This window comes from Scophthalmus maximus, chromosome 8, assembly GCF_022379125.1.
Source record: "Scophthalmus maximus strain ysfricsl-2021 chromosome 8, ASM2237912v1, whole genome shotgun sequence".
Taxonomy (NCBI): Eukaryota; Metazoa; Chordata; class Actinopteri; order Pleuronectiformes; family Scophthalmidae; genus Scophthalmus; species Scophthalmus maximus.
The window spans coordinates 4,992,883-5,010,605 of record NC_061522.1 but is presented as its reverse complement, the minus strand read 5'-3'; the positions used below and the strand labels follow the sequence as shown (position 1 = coordinate 5,010,605).

General features: G+C 48.5%; 4 protein-coding genes across 7 annotated transcripts in view; 3 read left to right on the top strand and 1 right to left on the bottom strand.

The window, feature by feature from the left end:
* The first annotated feature begins 94 nt into the window (after positions 1 to 94).
* rasd3 (RASD family member 3) lies at positions 95 to 1,083 on the top strand. Its single transcript, XM_035636093.2, has one exon. The coding sequence runs from the start codon at positions 221 to 223 to the stop codon at positions 860 to 862; it is 642 nt and encodes a 213-aa protein (XP_035491986.2). The 5' UTR covers positions 95 to 220; the 3' UTR covers positions 863 to 1,083.
* A 2,785-nt stretch (positions 1,084 to 3,868) lies between these two features.
* On the top strand, positions 3,869 to 9,404 carry plk1 (polo-like kinase 1 (Drosophila)). Of its 2 annotated transcripts, none has more exons than XM_035636767.2 (11): positions 3,869 to 4,592; positions 5,499 to 5,667; positions 6,297 to 6,441; positions 6,555 to 6,648; positions 6,749 to 6,974; positions 7,117 to 7,156; positions 7,468 to 7,565; positions 7,710 to 7,787; positions 7,891 to 8,045; positions 8,171 to 8,353; positions 8,449 to 9,404. In XM_035636767.2, the coding sequence occupies exons 1-11, from the start codon at positions 4,230 to 4,232 to the stop codon at positions 8,644 to 8,646; spliced, it is 1,749 nt and encodes a 582-aa protein (XP_035492660.1). In that variant the 5' UTR covers positions 3,869 to 4,229; the 3' UTR covers positions 8,647 to 9,404. The 2 variants fall into 2 exon arrangements, with proteins under 2 accessions (XP_035492660.1, XP_035492659.1); XM_035636766.2 differs by having other exon boundaries at positions 7,114 to 7,156.
* Positions 9,405 to 9,792: 388 nt separating this feature from the next.
* Positions 9,793 to 17,597, bottom strand: palb2 (partner and localizer of BRCA2). 2 transcript variants are annotated; one of them, XM_035636765.2, is made up of 12 exons: positions 17,212 to 17,594; positions 16,452 to 16,511; positions 16,225 to 16,366; positions 14,645 to 16,108; positions 13,103 to 14,538; positions 12,861 to 13,013; positions 12,195 to 12,277; positions 11,888 to 12,037; positions 11,680 to 11,796; positions 11,034 to 11,121; positions 10,693 to 10,871; positions 9,793 to 10,561 (listed from the first exon to the last, which is right to left on the bottom strand). In XM_035636765.2, the coding sequence occupies exons 1-12, from the start codon at positions 17,269 to 17,271 to the stop codon at positions 10,333 to 10,335; spliced, it is 4,161 nt and encodes a 1,386-aa protein (XP_035492658.2). In that variant the 5' UTR covers positions 17,272 to 17,594; the 3' UTR covers positions 9,793 to 10,332. The 2 variants fall into 2 exon arrangements, 1 of the variants encoding a protein (XP_035492658.2); XR_004794190.2 differs by lacking the exons at positions 9,793 to 10,561; positions 10,693 to 10,871; positions 11,034 to 11,121 and having other exon boundaries at positions 11,888 to 12,069; positions 17,212 to 17,597.
* LOC118312288 (collagen alpha-1(XI) chain-like) overlaps positions 17,582 to 17,723 on the top strand; it is a 46,901-nt gene continuing 46,759 nt past the window's right edge. For both annotated transcript variants that reach the window (XM_035636764.2, XM_035636763.2), the window contains exon 1: positions 17,582 to 17,707. The gene's annotated coding sequence lies outside the window, so the exon portion shown is untranslated. The remainder of the gene's footprint in view (positions 17,708 to 17,723) is intronic.

Sequence of the window (17,723 nt, the reverse complement as noted above, 5' to 3'; positions counted from 1 at the left end):
GACCGGAATGTTCTCAACCTGACCGGTAGGAGGCTTTCTGGATCACGACGTGGATCTTATTGGTGGAGAGCATGCGCGGTCCGCCTATAAGTACAGGTGATGCTTGTGGAGGAGAGGAGACCAGCGGGAGCACGCAGGTGCTCAGTCAGCCTTCTGCAGGTGCACACCCTCTGTCGAGACACCGCTGTCCGCCCTGGGGGACACTCAGGTTCAGATCGGCATGTCTCTGTCGGGGCGTCCCAGCACGGTGCGGCTGGTGTTCCTCGGAGCGGCGGGGGTCGGCAAGACGGCGCTCATCCGCCGCTTCCTGCACGACCGCTTCGAGCACAAGTACGTGCGCACGGTGGAGGAGCTCCACGTGCTGGAGTACGACACGGCGGGCTCCGGCAAGGTGCGTCTGGAGATCCTGGACACGAGCGGCAGCTACTCCTTCCCGGCCATGCGCGAGCTCTGCATCCGGCACAGCGACGCGTTCGCGCTGGTGTACGCGGTGGACGACGCGGGCTCCTTCGAGGAGGCGCGGCGGCTGCGCGACGAGATCCTGCGGCTGCGGGGCGACAAGGGCGCGCCCATCACGGTGGTGGGCGGCAAGTCGGAGCTCAGCGAGGCCGAGGGCCGCGTGCTGCCGGCGGGCTCCGCCATGGCCACGGTGGAGGACGAGTGGGACGCCAACTTCGTGGAGGCGTCCGCGCGCACGGGGGGCAACGCCGTCGGGGTGTTCCGCGCGCTGCTGCAGCAGGTGAAGGCGCCGCACCGGCTGAGCCCCGCGGTGAGCCGGCGCAGGGACACGGCGCCCGCGCCCGCGCCCGCCGCGAAGAAGAGGCCGCCGCTGAAGAAGCACAACAGCTGCGCGCTGTCATAGGGGCATCTGGCGTGTGTTGGGCGCATCATGGACTCTGCAGCTGGACTGCTCGTGTCCAGATGTTGCTGGTCACCAGGCCGGGGTGCTGTCACATGTGACTTACAGCCATAGGAAACTGGACTGCCTCGACAGTGGCCTGGAGGTCGTCTGCTCACACGCGAGGCACTTTATTGTGTACAGTTTTTACAGTAATGTCAATAAAATAAGATTTTTTTTTGTGATTTCTGTCTGCTGTCTCAAACGTTTTCATTTCACCTTGGTCTTGATAATCACACTTTGTCAGAGTTTCATTTGTCCAATGAAAAAATTGGCCTATACAAATGCCACAAAGAACATTTGTGTATAAAAAAATTTAGGCACAAATATATTTCAAGTATAATAAAAACTCATTTGACCCCTGCATTATTTTTATGTGAAGCATGTTGGCTGAAGTATAGTTGTTTACCTCTATCATATGGCTACATAGTGTTTAAAAAACACAGTCTTCAAAGTGTCCAGCAAGTAGCTGCTAAATAAATGTTATGTGAACATTACAATAGACTGTTAAATGTGGTGGAAAAGTATGAAATAGCACAAATAGAAATAGACTACTTCAGTTGAGTACAAGAAGGCACGACCAAAAAGTAAACTCTTTTTTTAAGTCCTCTCAACTTGGACTGAAAAACCTCGTTACCAAAGTTGGTCTTTGATTTAATAACTTTCATCAGTTTACAAAGACCATGTCGTTACCTCGTCAGTTCATATCACAAGAGTTGTACTTGGTGTAAAAGTCACTGGAGCCTGTTGCAGTTATAGTCTCACTCTTGTCACTGACTGCTCCATATCGTTGTGGGATTTTGAGGCATCCTACAGCACAAAGATTCTAATAGACGTCAGAATTCACATTTCAAACTTGTCGGCGTGGGCCAGTGAATAAATCCAGATGCACCTTATTTCATCACCTGCAGCCACCATTGTTCCCTTTAGATCCGTCTGTGCTTCACAAAAATAGCTCCTCTCTGCATAAAGCCATGTCGTGCCGTTTTAGATGGTAAACACGTGTGCAAGCACACACACACACACACACACACACACTGACAAGTGGAACAAAGAGGATGAACAAGCCCACGGATCCCCTCTTCTCATCCACTTATTCTCCTCTTATCTTCCTCTACATGTCATTTAAACAATCTGCTGCTCAAAACAGATATAACACTCTCATAGGCACGAGAGCGTCAATGAGAAAGGGGATCAGTGCTTCCGGGGGCAGACAATAGCTATTTAAAAAAAAAGAAAGATGAAACATAATCTGTCTGTTTATTTGGAATAAATTGTTTATTTTTATTTTTAATGTGACATGGATGTTGCTGCAACACTTACGTATTTTGGAGTGCAACCTGTTTATCCTTCACCAATTTTGAGATACATATATATATATATATATATATATATATGCATCAGGAAATACGTCAAATGACTTCATGTTCAAATTTGAAATGCAGAAGTAACAAAAATAAGCACATTCAAATTCTTGCATGGTTTTCTCTGTCATTTAAAGTAGCAAGAAATATACGTATTTTGATAAATAGAACTGTGAGACCATTTTTAGACAGTCTGCAAACCCAGATCACTGGCTTGTAACAACCAAAGCAGAAGGTTTACCATGTGTAGCTTCTGTCAACATATTGATTATTCATGAATTGGCTTAAGAAATGTGCAAAACTGAAGTACAACATCAACATTTGACGTCTCCTCCATCCCCTGTCATTGGATTGTTTTAGTTTATACTTGTTGCTGATTTGTTTTAAAGTTGTATTTTGTCAATTTGCATGCATTTCTTTTTGCTTTGTCAAGAAATTAACACACAAAACCCCAGTCAATGTTATATTTATCTATCCTAGGTGAACTATAGGCCTGCAACAATCAAATATCTTCATTAAAAACTATTAAAAACAGAAAAACTGTGGCCCTGCCACTGGAAAAGGACACAGATAGCTGCCGCAGCCACTGTTTGAGCCTGCAGCCCCTGCTGCATCTTGGGATCCTCATATCTCTGCTACAGCAGAATTGTGGGTGTATATGGCTCCAAAGCATTTCCTTCTACAGAAGTTATATTTCATTTTTCCATGACAAATAAAATATGGTGAGACATTTTACCATGTTTGTGCATTGTGTACCTTTGGTTCAGTATCTCTACTACTCTGACCCTACCAGTGTTGTCACTGCAATCATAAGGGTTGATGACCTTAAACATTATATATTTCCTGTTGCCTCCATCATTTTCAAGCTTTCAAACCATTCGTAAGGCAACTGACCAGCTTATCACTTCAGATGGTGATCAGCGATGTCATTTAACGGAGTTTGGAGGAGAAGTGGAAGTAGCGAAAGTCTCAGTCCCACTGTTGCAGAGGGGACCACCAGAAAACGCCTTCTCACCACATTTTAAAAATGCTTACCTAAAAAAAGCCAATCCATTCAATTGTATGCTGGAGGACGATCTTTTTTCACTGCTTTACTTTTCCGCCAGACCGCCGTTTAAGTTTTGTTTTTTTTCAGGCGAACTTTGGCCATGTATATAAAATGTGGCAAAAAGACGTTTGTCGCTGGTCCCCTCTGCAACAGTGGGACTGAGACTTTTGCTACTTCCACTTCTCCTCCAAAGTCTCCATAAGGTAACATGTTAACTTTGCATAAGTAACTCGTACAACTCCACTTCAAAATCACTGAACTATCATTTTAATGAAGTAAAGCTTTTTAAAAAAACTCCCTCTCAAACATTAAACGACCTCTAAACTCACAACATTACACTTTCGCCTTTTTTGCTTTTTGCCCCAACGCCTGATTAAATACCAGTGGAACTACATTTCCCGACAGTACCACGTTTGAGAAAATCAGCGACAGACGTTCGGCCAATCACGCCGCCGCAATGTGACCTTCTCGCTTCGCGATTGGCTATTATTCGCACTGGTTTTTTTTTTTTCCCAGGGTGCTTTGCTTGCGCCGCCTCGGAATTCAAATCGAGCGGACCAATCGGGGAGCGCCGTAACGACCGAGGCAGCATTTTAAACTTGTAGCGGAGACTGTTGTCAAAAGGCAGGACGGGGCGACGCTGCGGCCACCGAGGGACGAGCTCCGGCGATTAAATTAACGTCTACCGCAGTTTTTAATACCGAATTTTCATATTTACATTCGCTCCTACAACTTCGAAGGGTGCCCGACGTCCACTTATTCTCGAATTCGGCGGTGCACTGGAGCGAGCTAGCGAGCGTCCGGGAGTGAACCGACACGGACACGGACACCGACTCGAGGCCGGCAGCGACACGTTGAGCGGCCGCAAGAGTTTTACAACGTTCCCCCCTTCCGAAGACGACGTGAGGCCGAGTGCAACATGAGCGCAGCTGCCCCGCGGCCGGCGAACCCGTCGGCGCACGTCGACCCCAAGTCGGCGCCGCTCAAGGAGATCCCCGACGTGCTGGTGGACCCCCGCACCACCAGACGCTACACGAGGGGCCGCTTCCTCGGCAAGGGCGGCTTCGCCAAGTGCTACGAAATCACGGACGTGGAGACGAAGCAGGTGTTCGCCGGCAAGATCGTGCCCAAGTCGCTCATCCTGAAGCAGCACCAGCGCGAGAAGATGACCTCGGAGATCGCCATCCACAAGAGCCTCGACCACGCCAACATCGTGGGCTTCCACGGCTTCTTCGAGGACGACGACTTCGTGTTCGTCGTGCTGGAGATCTGCCGGAGGAGGGTGAGTGCGTGTTCGTGGACACTTGGTCTTTCCCCCTCTCTCTCTGCGGCGGAAAGACGCTTGTCAGAGGGGACCAACGGTCGGTTGCCACCACGGTGATGTCTTCCGTTCCGTTGACCCCCCCCCCCCCCCAGGCCCAGGGCAGGAAGCTTCACATGTAGAACATGATAATGGAGTTTTGAACATGGTGGGAGTTTTTATTTGTATTTATTTTTAATAATCGAAGTGAACTTAATCGTCAAAGACGAAATTAATCTCTGTCGTCCAATTTCCCATCTTTTATTAGTTTTCCTCCGATTCGTTGTCCAGACCATTCACCATTTTGGATTTGAAATCAAATGGAGCCTGACCGATATGGATTTCTGGGGCCGATATCGATACTCGCTCGTACAAGAATCCCGATACCGATACATCGGCCAATATATATTTATATATTGTCAATGATTCCTAAAATGTCATTAAATGTCATTATCAATCCTTCACGACAAAGACATGTAATTGAGGCTTGATATTTTAGTTGAAACATGAACTTTAACATAAATAATTACAAATACAAAATACTAATACGAAATATACATTTATTTGACATAAAATGTTAAACATAAATGCACATTTAAAGCCTCTAATCAGTTGGCCGATCATAGCGGTCGGGCTCTTAAAATACCCCCGATATTGATATGTCTGTGAAAGGCAAAAATATCGGCCGATATTATTGGTCGGGCTCCAAAATCAAACCTATCTCACTATACATCCTCCTCCATTATGGTCCGAGGGGCCTTAACATCAGAAAGTGAGAGTTGCAGACTTCGCATATCTTTAGTATGTCATGATATTATTTTTTTCATCGCTTTGATATGATATATGCGTGCTAATCCAGTCATTTCCCTTTTTTTCCCTAATATCCAGTCCCTGTTGGAGCTGCACAAGCGTCGTAAGGCTCTGACCGAGCCGGAGGCTCGCTACTACATGACGAAGATGCTCAAGGGCGTTCAGTACCTGCACAACAACCGGGTCATCCACAGAGACCTGAAGCTGGGCAACATCTTCCTCAATGATGACATGGAGGTCAAGATAGGTAATTCAACTTTGATTGGATTTTGCCAATGATGAACCTTTAACTCTATTCTCTTATTTAAATGACATATGGGGATGGTTATAAATTCCAGGAACAACAACACTCGCACACACATGCCTGAGTCCTGTAATAAAGGAAAGGACACACCCCGGCCCTCACATAAGATATTTGTCATACTTCCTGAATGAGTGGTTTCCACGTACAGGCGAGGAAACGTATCATTAGGACCGAACGCACAAATAAACATCACTTTTCAGAACAATAATTTTAAAGCTGCAACAGTAAATGGATTAGTAATCGACTACTAAATGAATCTGCAAATATGTTCAAGCGATTAATGGGTTCCAGTAGATTTTATGGAGAGAGGAAAAATTCAAAAATCCCTGATTTCAGCTTCTTAAATGTGAATATTTCTTGGTTTCTTTGCTCCTGTACGACAGTAAACGAAATATCTTGGGGTTTGGGGGAAAACGCTCGACATTTGTCACCATTTTATGGACAAATAAACAAATCAATTAATCGAGAACACAAGCAACATATTAGTCGATAATGAAAATAATCATTAACCAACCCTCACACAAAATGCTTCTTCACAAGAGCTCACACACCACCGCTCTCTCCTCCTCCAGGGGACTTTGGCCTGGCCACTAAGATCGAGTTTGACGGCGAGCGGAAGAAGACCTTGTGCGGAACGCCCAACTACATCGCACCAGAAGTGCTGTGTAAGAAAGGCCACAGCTACGAAGTGGACGTCTGGTCGCTCGGGTGCATATTGTAAGTTTGAAAATACACAGCACACGGGAGGCGGAGAGGAGACGACGACGCTGCGATTCCCACATGATTCATCCCGGTCAATTCAACCTCCTCCCCTGTCTGTATTCTCTCAGGTACACGTTGTTGGTGGGCAAGCCCCCATTCGAGACTTCCTGTCTGAAGGAGACCTACAACCGCATCAAGAAAAACAACTACACCATCCCATGGGTAAGCTGGAATAATGAAGTCAGCTATTTCTTTTCACAATTTCTCCAAAATGTAATTTGTGTGTGTGAATATAACCTGAATTCACCCTCTCTCTCTGCAGCACATCAACCCGGCCGCATCTTCTCTCATCAAGAGGATGCTGCACGCCGATCCCACCCAGAGGCCCACCGTCGCCGAGGTGACGGCGGACGAGTTCTTCACATCGGGCTACATTCCCTTACGCCTGCCCACCACCTGCCTCACCGTCCCCCCGCGGTTCTCCATCGCTCCCTCCACGGCTATGGAGCTCAGCCAGAGACGCCCCCTGACCGCCATTAACAACATGGGTAATGGTCCGCAGCAGTAACACGACTCATGATAACTGACCAAAGTAGCCTTCGGACAGCAGTTTAAAGTATGATGGAAGTGTTAAAAGGTGTTTGAATCTGGGTGTTAATGACTCGGGTCGTGTGTTTGTCTCTCCAGCAGGGACGGACAAGGTGGAAGCTAAAGACGAGGCCCTGCAGAGGTGGGAGACGTTTGAACAATGTTACATGTTCACATTTGTTGGACTATTATTCACTGTTTTTCTTTTACATCTATTATTTAATTTGTATCTTCATACTCTGGGTACAGTTTCAATTCCTGGAGTCTCATTACTGTACCCTATCATACACCCACTGTTCCTCACCCTCCTCGTACAAAAATTAGGTTTTTTGTGTTTATTTCTTCTGTTGCATTGTTTTATGGAAGTAAACGGTTATTTTGGATTTCATCTCTACCATAATTATGGACAGTTTTCGTTATGTAGATGATGAATATTTTTGTGTGTGTGTGTAGGGAGCCTGAGCCGTCAGAGTGCCACCTGAAAGACATGCTGCAGCAGCTCAACACCATCATCGCTGCCAAGCCGTCCGAAAGGCCGTTCATACGCCAAGGTGAGTGGAGGCTCCCCCGCAAAAAATCCTTATGGATGCCTATGTTGGACATTTTATATTTGTTTCGCATTATAGTTCTTTGAGAAATCTTTTTTCGCATGTGTCAACCAACATACAAAGCGTTTGTTCCATGTGTGTTTACAGAAGAGGCAGAGGATCCCGCGTGTATCCCCATCTTCTGGATCAGCAAGTGGGTCGACTACTCCGATAAATATGGATTAGGTACGAATAAGTCTGATTAAGTATCCATCTGCCAGCGAGGCTCAAGATTCACTAAACATTTACTTATAAGAAACGTATGAATGTTGTCGATCGTGTGTTTCAGGCTACCAGCTCTGTGACAACAGTGTGGGCGTGCTGTTCAACGATTACACACGCTTGATCATGTACACCGACGGAGACAGTCTGCAATACATCGACAAGACGGCGGCCGAGTCCTACCTCAGCGTGCGCTCTTTCCCCAATGCTCTCAACAAGAAGGTCAGGGACTGAAAGTTACAAATTTTCCTTACCCATTTTTTTAGACGTGACATGATACAGATGATGCCCAACCTTTTTCTTCATGTCCCGATTCTTATGGACTTCTCATTCTCTTTCCCCCGCAGATCACGCTGCTGAAATACTTCCGCAACTACATGAGCGAGCACCTGTTGAAGGCCGGAGCAAACATTGCGCGGCGGGAAGGCGACGAGCTGGCGAGGCTGCCGTATCTCTCCCTCTGGTTCAGAACCAAGAGCGCCATCGTGCTGCACCTCACCAACGGCACCGTTCAGATCAACTTCTTCCAGGTGAGACGTCTCTCATCGCTGTCTTATTTTTAAGTTCTCACGCCAGCCTCCATTTCGTGACGTTAATGTGTTCATCCACCCTCGCCCCCTGCCAGGACCACACCAAGCTGATCCTGTGTCCGCTGATGGGCGCCGTGACCTACATCGACGAGAAGCGCGACTTCCGCACCTACAAGCTGTCGCTGCTGGAGGAGTTCGGCTGCTGCAAGGAGCTGGCGAGCCGCATGCGCTACGCCAAGCTCATGGTGGAGAAGCTGCTGGAGAGCAAGCCCCCCGCCGCCGCCGCGCAGTAGACCCCGCCCCCCAAAGTCAACAATCACCACTTCTGTCTTTAATCACGGCCTCTGTCGTCCAGCCTCTCTCGGTGGACTCAAATCCTCTCGTATTTTTATCAATGGGTTTCAGTCGGATGGTTTTTATTTCATCTTCGAGGCGTCGACATGCACCACGACAATTCACCGGTGTGTTGTACATGAATATGAATTTCAGTCTCCCCGGGGTTATTGTCATGATTTGTTTTCAATTGTTAATAGACACTCGCGTGAACTCTTATTATCTTGACAAACACGTTCCCGCCGATGTAATCCAAGTTGGCCGGATCGCTTTCTGACCCCTTTTTTAAAAATAAAAAAAAACGAGTCTATTAGGGAAAGTTGAACCTTCTGTGCCACCCGTCGTCCGATTTCATCGAACCGTTGAATCGTTCCTCTGTGATGCTCATTTTCCTCATGGTTTCTTTGCATTGGTTCAGGAATCTGTGGCGTTTAGAGCAAAGTAAGCGTCACAGCAAGCGTGTTGTGGGATTTGTGAGTTGTGTGCTTGGACGAATCTTCTCGTTTGTCTGTTTTATCTGTGTTGTATGTAGAGAAATGGACCGTGTCCACGTCTTCATCATGTACATTCTTCCTGTACTTTTACTCCTTTTTATGTCTTTTTAGAAGTCTTTTTCAACAAGATGTTCAAACCTGTACATACTGCTGAATACATACATGTTGTAAAGATGGTTTAATTTTACTCAAGTTTAAATAAAGATTGTTTTGAACAAGACAAACCTCTGGTTTGATGTTTCAGTGACTACAATCTGCACACAAAACGAGACCTATGTTTGAGAATACATCAAATGTCTTTGCTTGCTTTTGCATGTCCTCACTATTTTCTGCAAACCCCTGAACAGTGTCAAGAGTTTGAGTAAAGGGATGTCGAGGACATATTGGGAAATTGTGATGTTTTAGTGGAAAATGGCTGCTTGGTGCACAATTACAAGTATTCATTTACTCTTTACACTGGGAGAAAAACTGTAATTTGAAAAAAAATGCTTCTTGTACCAAGGATCTGAATCCTGTAGTCCATCAATCTTTTAGCGCCCCCCGGTGGACAATACATTCATTAAAATTACTTACATAATGGTTTGGGCGAGAAAAAACTAACAACAGTATGTAAATGACTGAATTCACAGAAGTTTAATATAAATTATATATATATAAAAAAAGACTTTGGCAACACTTTTTTTTCTTTAAATATAACAAACATGTAGTCAAGTAGGCGAAGAACATGCAGAACGGCAACAGTACTAAAAAACAGTTGGTTTTCGGAACAGAGTTACAGTAAAAATCACAATCAAGTAGACACAAAGAGGTTCAGCTGAGAAACATCCAGGGTTTTAAAAACAGTATATTCAAAAAGTGGAGGAAAACAATTTCTATTTTATCAGCACTCCATCCTTCTTTTGTTCTGTTTTCTAAAGAAAGTTTCACCAGCAGGCCACTGATTCATGGGATGATTAAGTTTACAGTATTTAAATCCCAAAAATCTTAGAGACTATCCTGTAAGCCAAAGTGAAATGTCTGCAAATGAAGCTACAGAACCAGGTAGAGTGAACACATGTTAAAATGTCAAAGGCGTCTCTAAACTGCAGCCGCGTTAAAATCTATGCGGGCGTCCACACGGTGAAACAGAAACAGCTCTGTGTCTGATAAAAGTCATTCAAAGAGTCTCATGTTTTTGCTGTAGCGGTGTAAAGTGACGTCTCCGTTGTGGTGGCCGGTCACCAGCGTGTCGGCGCCCCCCCAGCGAGCCAGCTGCCAGCCCTCGCCCTCGGGGCCCCGCACCATCGCCGTGGCCCCCGGACGCCCGAGCTCCCACACGCACGCGCGGCCGCTCTGACTCAGACCGACCACGCCGGAGCTGTTGACGTCGGCTTCGCACAGTCTGCAGAAAACACACACACACACACACACACACACACACACACACACACACACAGACAGACAAAGATGGATGAGTGTTGGCCACGCGAATGCTTGACTACAGAAGCACACACACACCGCGCCTCGTCTCACCTGCCGGACCAGGCTGTGGGCGGATACAGTCGAGTGGCCAGCACAGATCTGCTACTCAGGGGGTTGACGGCGACCAAGGAGAACAAGGCGGACCTTTCCTCTTCTTTTGCTTTGGCCGCTTTTTCCTCTTCCTCCAGGGAGCTGAGCAGCTGATGCTGCAGCAGCACAAATAACACTCCCTGTGCACACGCACACACACACACACACACACGCACACGCACACGCACACGCACACAAACGCATTGACAAAAAACGCAGATGTGTAAGAGGGTCTGAGGAGTGAGACGGTTAAAGCGGCACAGATCAGTGAAATCCTACACGCAAAGCAAAACGGGACCTACACAGTAGGAGTATCCTCTCAGACAGGCCGTGTGCGACAAACCATCGCAGAGGACGATCGTACGCAGCAGCTGTCCGCTCTTCAGATTCCTGTAACGAACCAAAAAAATACATTCAACTGTAAACGGCAGCAGCGTCGGTAAGCGCCGCGCTTGGATATTACAGTTATTCATAACATCGATAATGACGCCATTCAATTTAGTTTTGTCAAAATGTCTTCTGTGAAGTAAAAAGTTTGTTTTTTTAAAGAGACTGAAACCAAGTTATTTCTCTCAAGGAGGAACCACAAAGTGCTTTTGTGGATATATTGAACATTTCAAGTCAAGGACATTAATGTCCGGAGTTAAAGTGGATATTCATCTCCAACCTCTGATCAGAGTAGATCAGATCTAAACAGATCAAATACAGACACATGATCACAGAGGACCTGGACCGTATCCCAGCATGCATCGGTGATAGACAAAGAGAGGTGTTGGACAGGTGAACATAAATGAGATGGTGAGAAGAAAGATTGATGATATGATAATCGGTCGCTATAATTTATGGGACTATGGGATTTATGGAACATCCGTCGTCTGTGATTTCCATCAGTCCAACAGTGTGTGAACGTGCAGACGCTGCCCATGAAGAAATAGCAATCTTGCTCACCAGACAAAGACACGTCCGCCCTCATCGCTGCCGATCAGAGCGTCGGGAAGTCCGTCCACTGGCGCGAGGGCCCCGACACAAACGCCAGGAGACACGAGGGGCAGAGAGCTCGGCGTGCTGAGGGAGAGAGAAATCAGATGCTGGGATGCATCTGCAAACGGGACACAAGAAAACTGGGAGAGAATAAATATAAAGAGCTCCGCGTTACCTGCTGTCGTCCGACACGTTGAACACCCGCAGGGTGGAAGCTGTCGCCGAGTGGGACGAGGTCACCACTCTGGACCCGGACACGCCCACGACGGCCTGGACGACGCCCTCGCACAGCAGCACCTGCACGAGGCTGCAGCACGACAGCGTCCTGCGCACACGGACGACACGCACAGTCGAGCTCTAAAAAACGACAGCAGCTGATTTCCACAGACACGGTTCATCCCCCGTCCGCTCGAAAAGTTTGATTCCTTTGCAGACAATTAACCGACAATGTGAAAACAGATGACTGACTGTGTCCGACTCACCTCACTTCTCTGATCTCCAGCTGACCCAAAGTCACAAACAGCAGCCCGGCAGCGTCGGGGACAGGAAACACATTGATCACCGGCTGTAAACAAAAACACAAGAATGAGTCATGTCGATTGAGCATTACATTACAGCTGCTTTAAACAAAAAAACAAAAAAAACATGATGTATATCATTGAGGTCGAATAAAATGTAAACTCTCTTCACAAAACCATTTTCAGAGCCAGATTTCTTGGAATAATTTGAAACGTGAGCTGCTTTCAGACGTGCACTGAAGTCTGATCATTGTCCTGGAATTATTCTGGAGGAGTTGTTTGTGCAACGTCCACAAATGTTGCCCCAGATATTTTCCCGGACTTTTCCTGCCGGTCCCCTTTGCAAACTTTTGCAGAATTCTTTTTTTTTTACGTGAGCCAATGTGAGAATAAAGCAGGAATAACGCGTCTGATTTTCCCGTCGCTCATGTCCGATTACAGCCATACACTATTTGCTTGCTGTTTTCCTCACTCTCCTCCCTTCATCGATGTATATCGCTACATTGTTTTGGAACACTAACGCCACCGAATCTCAGTCAGTGGAACAGGAATACGATAAAAGCATCAGCAGGACTCGGTAAAACATTGCATTGTGCCTCGGATACAAACAAAAACGGCACAAACACTCACGTCATTGAAGGTCCAGGTGTGCGCTAAGCTCCAGTCCGAGGGCGGAGTCTGACTCCACAGACACACCGCCCACTTTCCTGCTGCCGCCACACATAAACCCCCCGAGGGTCCAGGCAGACAGCACGCGTCCACCAGGCAGCCTCCTGCCGGGGCCTGAACATTACACACACAGAAACACAAAATACTTGTTTACCTTCGTTTAAAATCAAATTATAAGTTGTGCGCCGAGAAAAACATTCTACCTTCAGTGTGTGTGTGCATCCCATCACGCCGTGCTCTGCGCTCGCCTCTGTTTTCCGGCCCTCCTGCCCAGCTGTGCCCCGGGACTGGATGCTTGGTGCAGCCGGACTCTTCACCGGTTCCACCCTGTCACAACGACCAGCCGTATCTGATGGATCTAATGAAGCCCGGTTCTGGCAGGAGGGGGAGACGAGAGGCCGGCTGGGAGGCAGGGAAGTGACGGAGGGACAGGGAGACAGAGTCGGGGGAGAGAGGGCCTGGGTCGTCGGGCTGTGAGGGGGAGGCAGCGCGAGAGCTGGGGCGGAGGGAGACGAGGTCGGGGGGAGGCCGGTGCACCCGGGGCGGGGGGTGAGTCCCAGGGAGGGCAGTGTGGGGCTGGAGTGGGGAGCCGAGGGACGATGGTGCGGGGTTGTGAAGGGGCCGGGCGCCGAGGCCAGCGGAGGGCTCAACAGGAACTGAGAGCGGACGCCGTGGCGTGGCGAACACTTCTGATTGTCGCTTTCCACCGATCTGTCTCCGGCCGGACGTGTGGTCGTGGGTTCGGGCGACGATTCCTCCGAGGCGTCTGCAGTACAATCTCCTGGAGCTTCGCCGTCGCCACGTGCCTGTGAGGCAGTGCGGCTGTTGGACGGCTCCTTGGTTGGTTCCTGTAGAGGACAGTCAAAGGACAGAGTCTTGACGACCGATTCCTCTTCCAGTGGGTGGTTTGTAGACGTCGGATCCTCCGAAGAACCGACGACATCGGAACACTGTGCGTCTTTGTCTGACGCGGGCTGTTGTACGTTCTGTTCATTTGTCTGCCCAACTATAGAATCGTTCACCTCGTCTGCAAAGTTCATGCGAGGCAGAGGTTCCACGCGGTGGTCTGCCGATCCGTGTGTGTCGCTGGCAGAGACACATCTCTGGCTACGAGGATTCCCTGCGTCTTTAGTTTGATCTAAAGAATCGGCGTCACGCTCTCGAGCCACCGACACAGATTCTGTTGAGAAAGTGTCGGTCGTTGCATCGAGGTTTTCTGTTCGCTGTCCTCCAGGAGCTTCTGTGTCACCTCGGTTCAATGGCTCTTCTTCCAAGGACTTGTTGTGGACGTCTACAGCGGCAATCGTGGGAGTGAGGCTGAGAGGGAGAGGAAGCGGCATCGCCGGCTCGCCATCTGTCTCGCAGCGAGGGCGAGCGTGGCGGCGGCCGCCGCCGCTACGGGTATTGTACGAGGGGGATGCGAAATGTTCAACTCCTCCCGATTCCGCGGCGACTCGACGAAGCTTGTGCAGCTTCAGAGACGCGAACTGCTCGTCGGGGAGATGAAAATCTTGGTGGAGGTCGGAGGTCATCAGGCCGTTGAGCAGCGAGCCGGGCAACAGAGATGGGAGAGGGAGAAGAGAAGACATTTGGGCGGGTGCAGAGGAAGGCAAGAGGAGAGATCGCCAGCACGATGCACCTGCAGATGGAGGAAAAAAAAAGTGAGAAGATGCCGACAGGTTAGGTCCAATATAAATTGGAATACACAAGGGAATTAATCTAATGTAATAACACATCAGACTTACTACTGCTCGTCTGTGTGGATGTCTTCGTCCTGCCACTGCTCTTCAGAAAGATTGGATAGATCGTCTGCAGTCTTTCAGAGGCGGGGCTACACCGGGCTCCATCGACCCCGGGGGAAGGGCAGGTGCCCGGGCCGCAGGGGGACGCGGGCCTGCGGTCGTCTGGCACGAGAACAGGCTCCCCGGGAGCGAGATGAGGCCTCGGTCCGTCGGGTCCACGAGGAGACGGGGGGGAGGAGGAGGACGCCGAGGCAACGCCGGGACGGGGATCTTCTGACGTCTGAGTGGATCGTGGGGTTCGAGTTCGTCCTCTGCCCCTGCCTCGTTTTCTCCTCCTCCCTCTTCCCCGGGGGGTGGCGCCGACTCCAGGGGAAGAAAACGCCTCCGCAGAGATTTTATTTGAAATCTCACTGGAGCTCTGGCTGTCAGCGGAAAGCTCGGCGGACGCGTCGACAGTACACACCTTATGAGGATCTACGGATGCTGGTGTCAGAGTGGAGAAATCTGCCAGAGCGTGTTGATCAGAACATTCACCGGTTCGCCCGATCGATCGTCCTCGGCCGCGGCCCCGGCTCCTGCGCTGTCGCCCCGCGCTCAGCTGGGAGAGAATGACGGCCTGCATGTTGGGCTGACTCTGTGAAGAGGTCATACGCCGCGTGGTCCGGACGTAGTACTCCACCGGGAAGAGTAGTCCCTCCACTAGGGTGCAGGAGTCCAGGAGACCCGCGCTCTTTCCACCTGCTTCAATTGTTTCCTCTTTTATTTCCACTGTGTTGTCGTGGCTTTTTCCATTTTCTTTTTTCTCTGCTGCATTTTGTTCCATGTCTTTATTACTGTTCTCTTCAGAAAGCGTTGTTTCTCTATGTCCTCCACTATCCTCACCGCTGTCTCCTTCCTCTACCTCCTTTCTTTCTCCATTCGTGGGGCAATCTCGTCCACTTCCTTCAGCGTGTACATCAGATTTCCGACAGTTGAGCAGCAGAGAGGTCGACTCCGGTTCTTTTGTCCCTTCAGCTGTCGACTCGTTCTCTTTTTCCCTTTGTTCATCACATCCTTGCGTCTCCTTTCCCTCCATATCCCCCGTCTCAGTGTGCGCCTGTGTTCTCCAGTGTGTGAGCAGCAGAGACGGAGACTCAGACTCTGACGTAGAAAGCAGCTCTTCACTTTCATTCACAACCTCTGCCTCTTCAGACTTGGTTGTATCCTCCTCTCCTTCTGTTCTGCCGTTCTCCATCTTGTCACTCTGGTCCGGTCCGTCCTCACTGTTGTCCGTGACCCTGGCCTCAGCGCTCCTCCTCTCCCAGCGCAGGCGGCTGCGACGAGACCTGAGGCGCAGGGCGGGACTGGGTCTGTGACCTCCAGCGGTGTCGTCAGGGCTCGAAACTGGGGTTTGCGGGTAAGCGTCATCAGACGGGAGCAGGAACCTGATCGCCTGGCTCCTCCTCAGGTTGTCAGGATCTGCTGGACCTGGAAAAGACACGAGGAAATCTGTGAACTTTAATTTGCACTTCATATTACAGGCAAAGGGATTAACTACCTGTACTTTGCAGCGTATTAGGACAGACGCTAGTACTAAAGTTAACCTTGGGCTGCTGCATTGGCGGCATTCAGCGTCAGTGGCGACGGGTTGAGACATGGGCTCGATGTCACCTCTGGGTCTCTGTGGTTTTGCTGCGTGATCCTGCTCCTCACGTGTCTACGCACCGCTTCCGAACGCTCAGCGCGCTGTGAACAGATCAACGTGAGAGCAAATTTTCTTTTGCATAGGACTCATAGAAAGCAAAGTGAAAGAGTTTATGTCTTACTGTACCTGTAGCCTCTGGGCTGTTCTGAGATATTCCCTTTGTAAGAGTGCCAACTTCCTACGGAGCTGAGTGGGGAAATGTTAAAAGGTCAAAAGATGTAGAGCTACTAGTTTCATGCTGACATGGTCTGTTGATATTATGTTTAAAAAGTGGAGAAAAGTAGCTAAGTTCATTTACTCAAGATCTGTACTTTTTACTCGTACTGTCCTCGGATTTAAATATTTCCACTTCCTGTCACTTCATTCTTCCAATCCACAACAAATACGAGGGAAACAATGTACTTTATACTCAACAACTACAGTTGTTTGACAACTTAAGTTACTTTGGTGATTAAAAATAGAAAATATAAACATATAGAACCCTGATCGATGTTCTATATACTCCACTACATTTGTTTGATAACTTTAGTTACTTTGGGGATTAGAAAATACAATCACATAAAACCCACAGATAAATAAATATGTGCTATTATGGAATTTCATTTCCCTGCAGAGAAAATAACAATCTACCAGCAGCTGTATATGACGTCACTAACATGATCTCCGCCTCAACCATCTGCATCATTACAGTGAACACGTCAGCATATATAATATAATCATAATCCAATCACAAAATATAATATTTTGAAATGGGCCAGTGTGCATATGGAGTGTGTTCCTTGAGATAATAATACTTTTGAGCGACAGTAATTCAATATGTGCTCGTGTGATAGTATGGTGGTACTTCTACTTGAACAACAGAAGTACTTGTAGTACTGTGAAGTACCTTCTCCTTGTCATCGCAGTGCAGTGTGCTCCTCAGCTGCTCCTCCACGTTGTTCTCCATCCTGCTCACTCGGCCCTAACACATCGCAGCTGATTCGGCATTTACAAGTACATTTAGTTTGAATCACTCATCTTATATTTGCGGTTTACTCCATTTAAAGATGATCGGTTTATCGCGACACAATCCGGAAGCGACGTAAAGCAGATTCAGCTCAAACGAGTCGCCGTGTTCAACGTGAACGCTCAGGATCCCACGGATAGCGTTACGTTTGTCGACACGATATTAATCATATGAGTGCGGCTGATGTCGATGTTCAGGTCGGACTCGCTCAGACTCCGCTGGTTTGTCCATGAGGAGTTTGTTTTGATGTTCGATCAGTGATGCTGGCATCGATTAACTCCTCGTTTCCCGCGACTCCCGCAGCAGCAGCAGCAGCAGACCAGAGCAGCGGAGCTCAGAGGGATCGATCGATCGCTCGATCGACCGGAAGAAGCAGGTAAATAGCAAAAGAA

Excerpts from the sequence above, each read along its gene's own strand:
- rasd3 (XM_035636093.2), top strand. The coding sequence starts at position 221 with ATGTCTCTGTCGGGGCGTCCCAGCACGGTGCGGCTGGTGTTCCTCGGA.
- plk1 (XM_035636766.2), top strand. The coding sequence starts at position 4,230 with ATGAGCGCAGCTGCCCCGCGGCCGGCGAACCCGTCGGCGCACGTCGAC. Across the intron at positions 6,442-6,554 it reads TGGTCGCTCGGGTGCATATT|GTACACGTTGTTGGTGGGCA; the intron begins GTAAGTTTGAAA and ends GTATTCTCTCAG. Across the intron at positions 7,157-7,467 it reads AAAGACGAGGCCCTGCAGAG|GGAGCCTGAGCCGTCAGAGT; the intron begins GTGGGAGACGTT and ends GTGTGTGTGTAG.
- palb2 (XM_035636765.2), bottom strand. The coding sequence starts at position 17,271 with ATGGAGAACAACGTGGAGGAGCAGCTGAGGAGCACACTGCACTGCGAT. Across the intron at positions 16,512-17,211 it reads ACTGCGATGACAAGGAGAAG|CTCCGTAGGAAGTTGGCACT; the intron begins GTACTTCACAGT and ends TTCCCCACTCAG. Across the intron at positions 12,278-12,860 it reads ACACCTGGACCTTCAATGAC|CCGGTGATCAATGTGTTTCC; the intron begins GTGAGTGTTTGT and ends TTTTGTTTACAG.